Genomic DNA, 12,777 nt, shown 5'->3' with positions numbered 1-12,777 from the left:
ATCATTTAAATAAATTAGGAATTTTGGAATGAGAGGGTAGGAGTGAATAGGATAGGGACCCTGAATACATTCTCGTTTAGTCTAAATTGAGGAAGAGAGTGTGTGTGTGTGGCTGAAGTTTAGCGAATATGGTGAACTTGCATATAGATAGAGTCTGAAACCTAATATAGACGTGGATAGGCATTTGTGTAAGTGTGGGTCACCTAGCAAACGTACATATTGTGGCCATTGTGTGATTTATGTGTGTGTGCTATCCATGCGATAGGGGGATCCATTTCGCCTTTTCTCGATGATGACATAAATGGCATCGCGCGATGAAACCTTAAAAATGATCTTTTGAGTGTATATGTGATCTTTTGTGTGTGTGTGATTATGTTTCGAGATAATGAATAATATTTGAGTGTATCTATGTTCTTTCGAGAGTATGGAAATATACATTTGAGCTTTGTATATGATATTCGAGAGAATTCATCAGATCGATCAAGAATATGTAAAATAGTAAAAATAAGAAATAATTTTGTACTAAAACATTTTTATTGCTTTTGTTTCTTACCGTGTGTTTTGCATAAAATTTTATATGGGTTGAGAGAACATGAATACTTATTGAGTTGGTGAAACTTATTAAATTTCACCATAATATTTTTTAAAGGAGAGTGAAGAGCCAGCACCGCTGCCAGACGAGAACCTGTAAAAAAGGTTATTGTTTTTGTATATTTTGTGCATATTCGAAAAGTTTTATTTTGTTATGTTAGACTCTCAATTTCGACCTAATATTTTGTATATATAATTACTGTACATATAAAATGAGATATTAGGTTGTATTATATTTTTTTAACCTACGTATGTATATATTTTATGGGCCCACTGCATGAAATGACATGAGCAGAAATTGCGCCTCATATCGAGCATTGGGGCATAACATGTTATGCTCACACAAATTATTATTCATTTTTTTTTCAGATCAGAATAATCAAAATCACACTCCTGAATAGTGAGAGATTTGCTAGAAGATCTTTATATTTTAATTGCATTTTAAGAAAAATTTAAGTTTTTTTTTTTACAGTAAACATTTATTTTAGGACTTAAATTTGTCTCATGAATACTGAATATTTTGAACTAAGTATGTATGGGATGTGCTTTTATTTTTAAAAAATTGTCGCGTAAGGTATTTTTTACAAATTATTTTATCATTACATGGTATGCACACTATCAGGATTCTAGATGAGAGTTCGGGTCCTTGAAACTAAATAAAGAATTAAACAAACTAATGCAATCTTTGTTATAGGCGCGAAAGTCTCATAGTAGTCTAATCCCTCCTTTAAAGTGAATTTTTTTGGCCACCAACCTGACCTTTTACCTCTCAAGTGTCTCGTCAACATTATCCTTGACTTTATATACCCATATATATCTAATGGGCATTTCTCCATGAAGAAGGTATGTTATTATCCTTTCAGAGCCTTGATTTTAGTTCTCATTGTATCCACCCAGTGAGGGTCCTTACAAGCTCTTTGATGTCTTCAATTCTGCATATGAATTCACAACAATCAAATATCTTTTATGTCCATCACTTACCTTGTTGTTGGAATTACTCTTTCACATCCCATGTCTTCATCATTACACTCTCTCATTTTAGAAGTTGGGTCACCAATTCGCTCATATATATATAATCCCTTAGGTGTGTAAGGATTCTCCTCGTTCTTATTGATTGTCTTCTTGGTGGATATGGTTAAACCCTATCTTCATTTGAACAACGGTCCCTTTAATTCTTTCTTTATTCATCTCTTGCATTAATTGTTCTATAGTTTCATTCTTCTTAACCACATTTTTATCTTCATCATAATTGTGTCTACTTGCATTTAAATGTGTCTCATTTAAGCTCTGGGTATAGGTAGGAATCTCTACATCCATTTTTTGCGTGTGCCCTTATTTAGATTCTTCTCTATTTCAATGTTGTTGCTTGTCCTTTTACAAGGAAATACATCTTCATGAAACTTCATATTCATGTAGATTAAGATTTTGTTTGTCTCTAGGTCAACCGACTTATACCATTTTATTCTAAAGGGGGTAAAGGAATATGCACTTCTTTGCCCTTAGAATAAATTTGTGTTTGTTGCCAACCAAAGTGGACGTAAATACCAGATATCCAAGTACTTTAAAATGATTGTAATCAAGTTTGGTTCCATATAACATGTCAAATGGGGTCTTGTTGTTGGTCATAGAGAAGGTTATTCTACTCATGTGATATACTACCGTCATAATGAAGTCACTATAGTACTTTAAATCAAGTCCACTTTGAAACTTTAAGGTTCTGGCTATATTGAGTATCTCTTGATGCTTTTTCAACTCTGCCATTTTGCTCTGGGGTTTTAGCACAATTACTATGGTGTATAATTTCTTTCTCAATAAATTCCTTCCCATCGTCTATTTAGATGACTTTGATTTCCCTACCAAATTATGTTTTTATAATTACATATAAATTTTGTGAATTAAGACTAGTCTTAGCCTTAGTTTTCATCAAGTATACATATGTAAATATACTAAAATCATTTATAATTGAGAGAAATATTTAAATCCATCATATGAAATCTCATTGCAGGGTCCCAAATATTGTAATGAATTAAATTAAAACACTGTTCTACCCTATGTTCATTAACATCAAATTGCAATCCGTGTATCTTAGCAAATGCATAACAATATATGAACTACAATTTTCATTTCTCAAGGTCTCTATAGTGTGATCTAACCTAAATTGTGATTGGTGTCTAAGCCTATAGTACCAAATATTGAAAGATTCACCTTGATTGGGGTTTAAGATAATAGCTCTTGAAAATTTTTGTTAATGTTCTTTCTTCAAATCTACCTCCTGCCTAAGCTTATATAAAATGTCCTTTATGTCACCCATCTCAAGTATCCTCCAAGTCATAGGATCTTCTATTACACAAAATTTTAACAAAAATATTAGACAACACTTAGTATCTTATGCTAATCTCCTTGTAGATATCAAGTTAAAATTAAATGATGGTACACATAAGACATTCTATAGGGTTAAATTTTCATTAATTTGAACTGTGTCAACATGTGAAACCTTACTTTATTCCTATTTGGCAATACCAAAATTTGGGAAAAATCTTTGTACGAGTGAGAATCTTCTACTTTTGCTTAACAGTAAATAAAACAAGGTTGATATAAAAGTTTGTCATTTGGGACGTAGAATTTTAGGAATATAATAAAAGTTTGAGGAGGAGACTTTTCGATTGGGAAATCGATCTGTTGAATGAACTTATGTTAACAATACATACTGTTGTCCTATATAAGGAAAAAATGATAGATTAACATGGAAGTGGGACAACCAATGCCGATTTTCAGTTAAATTATTTTAGAAAGCAATGCATATGGATAAAGAAATTGGATTTCCCATTAAAGCTCAAATATGGAATGTAAAAATCCCATATAAGTTAAAGGTTTTGGCTTGACAAATATTGAAAGGAAGGTTATTGATTCTGAAGTACTTAAACATATGCAACTTTTCACAATATATAATGAATGAAGACCCTTTTATGATATGAACCAAAAACAATCAACCAGCTCTTTGTTAAATGCAAGACTGATGTGATAAAAAATGAGAACAATTCCTGTGACAAGTGGGAGACCCAAATGATAGAATATTTTCATAATCTGACTATTCACGAATATGTAGCAGTAAGAGGTCGTAAGCGATCATATAGTAGCATGTGTTAAGAGCACACTGGGAAGTACCCCTCGAATAGAGATTACCTGCCTAACGAAAAAGGAAACAATTCTAGGCATACTTCATTTCTTAAATGGAACTATCCTAAATGGGAATGATCCCTAGATACTTTCCTAAATAGGAATGGCTAAAAAGAAAGCCCAAGACAAATCAAGAAGGTGGGCTAAAGGCCCAAGAAGGAATTCATGGCTAGAGATGTCTATAAAAGGAAGTGGATTAAGCCTTGGTCCAAATTAAGGGTGCAATAAGGCCTCATGGTCAAGGAGAGACTCGACCCAAGGATGCCACACCTTTGGTCATAAATCGTTTGCCTGCACACTTATGTGCAAGTGAGGGGTAAGTCATCCACTCTCAAGAGCAGTCCACATGAGTGCCCGAGACTTGAGCATGTAAAAAAGGGGCGTGCAGGCACACATGTGCAGGGTGAATAGTCTGCGTCCCAATCAAACTCGCATGTATAGAAGTATGTTGCACGCACATGAAGGGGCATGTCGCACACTAAGGCTGAGAGCTTGTATGGGAGAAGGGAGTCACACATGTGGGAAAATGCGCGTATGAGGAACCACACATGCGCTAGCCATGCACGTGAGAAAGCTTGCCCACACAGGTGAAGCATGAATGCAAGAGGAGTTTGTTTATGAAAAGTAATCCCTTTCTTTTTTCTTTTCCACATGTGGTTCCTATGTCAAAAATCAAGAGGAATTCTACTCGAATTTGGAATCCAAAAGAGGATAAAAGCACATGGAGTTCGCTAAGAAAGGGAGAGTCATTTTTCAATATTTATTTTATTTATTTTAATTACTTTATTACTTTATTTTGAGTCTAGATTAGAATTTAATTATTTAATTATTTTTTATTAAGTAACTTAGTCAAATTATGTTTAGGAGCTTGAATAGAAATATGTAATCCTACTTTTAGTCATATTAGAAACTTGAAGTCTATAAAAAGACTTCATCATTAGGCTTGTAACAACAACTTTTAATTTCGATCAATAAAATTTCTGGTTTATTTTCAAGTTAGCTTTAATTAATTTTAAGAGTGTTCTTCAAGTATCTTCAAGGTAGGGAGCTTCAGACCACCTTATTAAGTCAGAGAATCTTGAATTCACTTATCAGATAAGTAGTGATATCTTTGTAATTTCTTTTTATTTTTCCAGTTACCTTGATTTGCAATCAATTTGTTAGTTGTGGTTCAAGTAAGGAGGGTTAATTAGGTGATATTCTCTTATTGTAATGTTGTGTGAGATTTCAGGAGTCAAAATAATCATTGGCCATCCCTCCCACATCATAGACAATTTGAACAGAAGCCTTAATCGAATGGGGAATTTAATGGTGTTGTATAGGGGATGTGGTTTTACTTCTGTCATCGTGGAATAAGCTGTATAGGGGACCATATCAAAAAGAGGTAACAACTATAATGTTTTACATAGTTTTTTTTTTATTTATATGGTTGGCTCGATATGAGATAATTTTTAAATGAAGATCTCTATCAGGTAAAGAAATTGATGAAATAGTGAAGACTAGAGTGGCATGGTTGCTAAAAGCCTTACACGAAGATGGTAAATTCTATTCAATAAACAACATAAATAGATCTTTACTGTTGATAGAGAGTTGCCCTGGAAAAGATGTAGTTTTTAAACCCACTAACTAGATGCGCTCTCTAAACTCATATGAAATTTAATGTCAGTGCCTCCTGTCACAGAAAGCCTAGATTTGCTTTTATCAAAAGGGCATTGAGAAATAATAGTCTAGCATATGTTCTCAAAGAATATTGACATTTAAGATTCCAACTTCACTAAACTCATGAATGTCCAAGAAGTAATCTTCACTGTGACAAACTATCAGAAGATGAGATCAAAAAAGATAATAATTGAAAGTGGTTCCACCACTATAGTGGCTTGGGTGGCACATGATATCATTCGATGGAAGTTTAAAAGTATTACAAACACCATTAACAATGCCAAAAAGAAGTTGAGAACCTGTGCAGTTAAATAGACTATTGCAAAAAGGAATGCATTGATAGACGGTTTTTCTAGGCTGGATGTGAGTATAGAACGACATTTCTTAGCGTGGCTATGAAGCGCCTGAGCAACCAGCTGTTGGAATTCTTTTATTTTGCAACTCTTACTGTGATCGGGACCTACTTGGGAAGGCTTGTGATTGATCACATTTGCTGCTTTGTCATTGTATAGGATTGAAAATGGACTTTTGTTTACATTAGCAGTGGAAGGGTGTAGCTACTAAAATCATCCAAGATGTCCCATTGGGTCTTTAATTATGCATGCTTACTCCATAATACTATATTTTCTTGTTATTTAGCTTTTTAGCCTTTTAGCTTTCATAAATGGGTTGTGACGCTCTCTTGTGATGTTTTCTTGTGAGGATTTATGATACATGTTAAAGTAGTATAAGTATCTAATGATAATATTATTTTTTAAAAAAAAATTATTTTAATAATATTTTTATATTTACAAATAAAGTTATAATCGTACCAAATAACTTTAATAAAGTTATAGTCACACAAAGATATCTCATTACTTTTTAATTAATAATTAGTTTATCACCTCAGAAAGCAATAATGATGATCACTAAACATCTTTTTGATACATTAATATTAAAAAGTTACAATTTTTATCTTAATATAAATTACTTAACATGTTCTTCACTTAAATAAAATTAGACCTTTAATATTTAATGAAAAGTGGTATTCGGCCATGTTTTTAGTAAAATTACACCCTTAATATTTAATAACCCATGTTTGATAACCAAAACAATAGTCAAACTAGTAATTAGTTTACTAATTTACTACTTTGATTGGTAATATATTTGTTTAATCATTAATTTTTATATATGTAAAAAAAATTATGTGAAAATTTGAACTTATTATAACTATTCGAATTAAGAAAATTTAGTAGTTACAATAATTTTTTTTGTTCATAAACATAAATTTTTACTTAAATTTAACTTAATTTGGTACTTGCAGTTCTATCAACATACTAGTCAATTAAGTTTTTTATATTAAATAAATAACTCATTAATTAAAAATATATATGTGTATAAATAATAACATTTAAAATTTTGAAGTTCCATTCTTTGAAGTAAAATATATAGCTTAGTTTAGATAACATTCCCTTCAAAACTGTATAATATTTTCAAACTCTTCTGACGTTTAAAATTATCTTTTGATTTCAAGAAAATATCAGACTTCCAAAATTTCAGAGAAATTCCACAATTTCTTCAAGATAATATTGAAGATATGGCAGATAATTTATTAAATTAAACATTGAATAGGACATTTTTGTTGAAAGAAATTTAACTATTAATTAATAGTAATTTGTAAGTTCCAAGATGAATTCCTCAGAATTTTTGTAGGGGTGGATATTAGTGTCCAGTTCGAGCCGGGAGGGGCACTCTGCCATGTAAATGGTAATATATGTCGACATGATATTTCCAAGTTCCAAAGTATTTAACCAAGGCCGGAAGCACATCCTTCCCAAAAAAGAATAATAATAATGGCCGGAAGCATATCAATGTCACCTTCTTGTCTTATGAATGTGTACATGTTTATATGTAGATATACACGGTACGATAATCATATACATATATGCTTGTGCACTCACATCTGTGTGTGCTGATGTTGTATACTGTGCCTGCAAGCATCAGCTTCAGCAGCTACTCGTAACCTTTAATTGTAAGTCTGATATCTTTATTGACAAATTAACTTATAACTACAGATTACACTATTATGTATCTGCACTTAATATATTTTATGTTATTAATGATCTATTTCATTAACCAGAAGTGTATGTATACATATGTGTGCGTGTGTACATTTGTATATACAGGCTTGCAAAACGAAGCCGATTAATATGATTGTTTAAGTCCATCAGCCGTAAATTACATAGACTACATTGACTGTTTCATGCATGCAAATACGTGAGTAGAAAATTTTTAGTTTTCAGATTTCAACAACTACTCCTTATTTTCCATTACATATTGAAACTTCCTCGTTAAATTTACATCATTTACATATAATTATTTACATCTGTTGGCTGCAGTATGTTCCTCGCAGCGGATCCAGTCAAGGGCTTTGTTAAAATGCGTCGCTTTAGCGTCCAGGTACTCCTCCCATGTCACCGCTCGATAAAGTGGAGGATGGTCAACGTCCGTCAACTTGGTCAACGGTGAGATCTTCGTGTTCTTTGGCGGGTTGTAGAAGTAGGCGACCGAGATGCGGTGACGTGTCTTGTTCACGGCCGCACGATGCAGGACGTTTTTGAAGAGGGCGTTGGTGGTGATATGCATGAGGTCGCCGACGTTAACAACGAGCGAATCGGAGACGGGTTCGACCGGGACCCACCCGAGATTTTCCTTGAGAACTTGGAGGCCGTTGATGTTGCCTTGGTAGAGCAAAGTGAGGAGTGATGAGTCGGTGTGCGGAGCCAGACCCATGGCCTCATCCGGATCCGGACAGACCGGGTAGGAGTTGAGTTGGAGGGCAGATTGAGCTTGAAGAGCGGATCTGGTTTTGGGCTTGAACCACTTTAGATCACGGTTAGTGAGGCCCAGTGACATAAGCATCAACCTTATTATTTTCTGGCTTAGTCCCTTCATCAACTTCTGGTACTCTTCCATTATACTGCTGCATAAATATACATATAGATATATACACACACGCATATTTTACGCTGGTAGTTGTGAACGTTTAAAAATTACTATTGAATAAAAAAAAATTAACTAACACGAATATTTTAGTACGTAACTTTTTAAGCAAACAAATTAAATAAATATATTATTAATAACAAAAATATTATACCTTTTCTGTCCACAGATGTCTGAACCTAGGGTTTCAGTTGCCTGTTCCTATTTTTCATTTTTCTGCCTGATTTAATTGTTAATATTATTAGTTTATATTCCTATATTATATATTAAAATTTAATAATATTTAGTATAGAAGGTGTTTGGTTTAATTTATTTTTTTTAGATACAATTGTTATAAATAAAATAAAATAAAATAAAAGCTTTCAAAATCAACTAAAGCTTTTAATATTGTTAGAACAATTTGATCAAAATGTTAATCCAAAACTAAATATATATTTTTTATTTGAAATTATTCATCGAAAGCATTTTTCTGCCTGATTTAATTGTTAATGTTATTAGTTTATATTCACTATGTTATATATTAAAATTTAATAATATTATTACTATACCAAATTTCACCAAAATATTCATTGAAACTAAATATATATTTTTTATTTGAAATTATTATTATTTTTAAAATTTCTACTAACTTTTCAGCTGAAAGCTTTAATTTTTACAAAACAATTGACAACTTATGAAATTCTAGAAATTAAGAACAAAAATCAAATATTCAAGATACTCTTTTTTATTTAAACACTAAAAACTTAAATAAAAATGTAATTAGAACAACAAAAATAATAAGGCAATCAAAATACCATCGATAAAGTATAGTTTATAAAGTAATTATATATACATATATATATATATATATATAAATATAAAGACACCCTAGTTTATAAGCTAAAAAAAAAGCTCTCACAAAAGGTTTATAAGCTATGTAAAAAAGATGATTTTGTTTTTTATGTTTTTACAAAATATTCTTATTATAAAACATCAAATCTTTGATTAAGCCATTTTTAGCAATTTTGTAAACTTTTCAACTTATAAATTTTTTTTCTACAATATATTCATTATCTATATAAAATTTATAAAAAAAAATATAGTACACAAAACAAATTCATTTTTCACTTATTCTCAATACGTTATAAAATTTCGTGAGTATATAAATTTTACTCACCTATAAGTTAAATTTTAAATCAATAATAAATTAGCAAAAATATATAGAAACCTCTTCAAAATCTCTAATTCTCTCACATGCCCCTTCTAAAAACATATTTTTATCATTATTCTCTCAATCTTAACTTGTCAAGTAGCTTATGAAAAAAGCTAAAATGTTAGACAGTTCTTGAATACTTAAAAAATAACATCTAATACTAGCATGTCATAAACTCTTAAGTTTTATAAAATAAACTAAAATTATTATTAAATATGATATTTTACCTAGTAGATATAGAAAATTAAATATAAGCACTTCAAAGTATGTATAAAATATAATATTTACTTAAACAATATAAATCGTATAGATAGTAAATGTGCAAGCACTTACAATTATAATATTCTCTATCTCTTGAGAAATTGATTTTGTAAATTTTACTTATCAAAAATTATAAACAAATGCAAATACTTTTATTTTATAACCTCTTCATGTTCCTATGTTATTTTTTCTAATGAATTATCCTATTACAAAATTTTTATCATTAAAATCACGTGTAACTACAATACATGTTCTTTACAATTCAAACTTTCTATTGGTTCCTTAACATAAAATAAATATTCTTGAATTTGAATAGGTACATACAAAAAAATATGTGAAGCATTTGATTGGTATTTCCGTAACATTAAGATGAAAAGGCATTGTGAATACTTGATAAATCAAGTGACAATGCTAGATGATATGCAATTTTGCCAATGTTCTTCATACTAGTTAAAAAAAAGTAAATTAAACTAAATAACTAGCTCCACATTATGAAAATATTTATAGATTTTTTTTTTTACTTTAATACATGATATTACAAATTGATGTATGAAAACTATGCAAAAATTTTGATTACTTTGGACTACTTTATACTGTGGAATAAAAGTTTTATATCAAGTTAAAATAAGATATTATATAATATACTGTTCAATAATAGAACAAAATTTATATTTTTAAAAGCTTAAAATTTAATAATAAAATAAAACTTATTTTTTAAAAAATTCAATAAAAGAGTCTCATATATTGTTAATATTTTAAACATACTCTCACATTTAAATTTATATATTAAATTACATTTGTACATTAAGTATAGACCAATTCTAATTTGTGTTAAGTTACTTAGCAGAAATAGAAAACAACTAAAATTTTAATACTAATTTTTTATATTAATAATATATTAAATAATAGAGTTGAATAAATTTATTTAAATAATAAATTGAACCACTTTTTTAAAAAGTTTAAGTTTATAGAAAAATATATAATTAATTATTTATATTTTTATGTATCAGTGCATGTGGGATCTTGTCAAACTAAAAATGCAGGTTTAAATTTTATGATAAATTAATTTTTAGTAGAAACGGAAGAACTAATATACAAATATTAGGATCGCAGATTTGACATCATATCAAATAACATATTTAACCGATTCGCCCAAACACTAAATTTATAAAAAATGGTCCAATCAAGGGTAGTGTGGCAGGCCTATGGGAGTGGAGCTTTGGCTTCTGTGATGTTTCAGAAAACACATTTTAATGGGAAAAAGCAAAAGATGGAAAACGCTAAGGAAGAAAGGAAATAACAAAACAAAATCAGTAGTCAAAATAGAGGTTGAAAAGCGCGGGGGAAAGCCTTCAAATAGCCAGAAGAAACGCATTTACTCCGCTTGCATGTCGCATGCGCAAGAACGCCGGCATCGCGTACGGTCGCATAGCTCCACTGTGTAGCTTCAGCCCGCAACAAGATAACGCTTAGCGGCGCCGGGAAAGTCCTTGCGTATAAACACGCAGGGTTGGATCTGTTTTTATTTTTATTTTTTTCATAATTTTTTAGGATAAATTTAAAGCCAATATATTACATTTATGAAATCTGTCAGATCGTCTGCGTTCTTGAAACACTTCATAATTGCACGAATAATTAAGTAGAGCGGATCTTAGTCATAATTTTTGTTTATGATTCTTTTTCATTCTTGGACGTCATAGTGTGAATGAGGTCATGACCACCCAACAACTTGCATAAGTTTTAGTGAAAATGAAGAGTTGAAAAGAGAAGTGTTCGCCAATGAGATCATAGGCAACAACAAGAATAGCATGCATGCATGAAGCATGATATGTACGTACCAGAAATGGGTGTGATCATGCGGCCAAAGTTTGCTGGCATGTTGCTCTGGCGACCCTATTATGGTGAACCCCTCTGACCACATTAGCTTCTGGAAGAATGCTGATATGCGGGCCAGTCCGTATCCGGTTAAGCCATCCGGGGATCGGACAGCCAGCAACTTGTGTTTCGTCGGCAACGCGAACAGCCTCCTTGTCTGCTTCTCCATTTCGTTTAGGAGGGTGATTGGGATGCCATGGTTGATGAGGTGGAACACACCCCACTCCTCACAGGCACGTCGTATGAGCTCTGGCGCCTGCGGGTGCTCGAGGTTTATCACCGGCACGGGTTCTTGGGTAAAATCCAATATTACGCGCCGTTCATGTGGGGACGAATTCCAGGTATGGGAATCGGGTAAATTGCTGACATTATTAAAATCGAGTGGTATTATATGTTTGAGGTTTGTAGGGTTGCGTCTAAAAGATTCAGAGACGGAATTCTTCATCATGGATATGGTAGGCCATTTTTGAGAGGTGGTCATCTTGTTCATCTTCGTCATCACCATTAGCGATGGTGATGGTAAACGGTTTCGTATAGGTGAATCCACTGGTAATGATGCAGAGGCAGCAGAGGAACAGAGAAAGAGCCGAGTGTGAGAAGGGGAGAGTGTACTTGAGCGTTGTATTATGTTGAAGTGGCTATTTTTTATTCGTGCATGGGTACTGAACCATCTTCATGATCACTCTTGTCGGCGTTGAAGCTGATGATGGTCAGCCTCAGATGCTTTTAATTTGTATCCTTTTGTTTTGTCATACTGCTTGTAGTAATCTAGGGTTTATCTTTATGTCATGCAAATATATATATATATTTACACGCATATAAGTTTAGCTTCAGTACGTATACGTATTTATAGTCACCTTTAAATATATATAGACACATACGGATACAAATTATTACGTCAGCTAGAAATATACATCTGGAGGACAAGTCATCTGTAGCTAGCTTAGCTGTCTGTAGCAATAAAAAAAAAAAAAGGAATATTGCATGGGGGAAGTAATATATTAATAGTATGAATTAAATATTAATAGATAAATATATTA

At 31.7% G+C, this 12,777-nt stretch overlaps 1 protein-coding gene across 1 annotated transcript; it reads right to left on the bottom strand.

Annotated features, from left to right (window-relative positions):
* Positions 1-7,450: 7,450 nt before the first annotated feature.
* On the bottom strand, positions 7,451-12,504 carry GA3OX3 (gibberellin 3-oxidase 3). Its single transcript, XM_022047457.2, has 2 exons — positions 11,701-12,504; positions 7,451-8,389 (listed from the first exon to the last, which is right to left on the bottom strand). The coding sequence occupies exons 1-2, from the start codon at positions 12,240-12,242 to the stop codon at positions 7,783-7,785; spliced, it is 1,149 nt and encodes a 382-aa protein (XP_021903149.1). The 5' UTR covers positions 12,243-12,504; the 3' UTR covers positions 7,451-7,782.
* Positions 12,505-12,777: the final 273 nt, after the last annotated feature.

The sequence above is a fragment of the Carica papaya genome, chromosome 7, assembly GCF_054855325.1.
Source record: "Carica papaya isolate Zhongbai chromosome 7, ASM5485532v1, whole genome shotgun sequence".
Taxonomy (NCBI): domain Eukaryota; kingdom Viridiplantae; phylum Streptophyta; class Magnoliopsida; order Brassicales; family Caricaceae; genus Carica; species Carica papaya.
The sequence above is the reverse complement of the archived record's forward strand: the minus strand, read 5'-3'. Positions and strand labels throughout refer to the sequence as shown.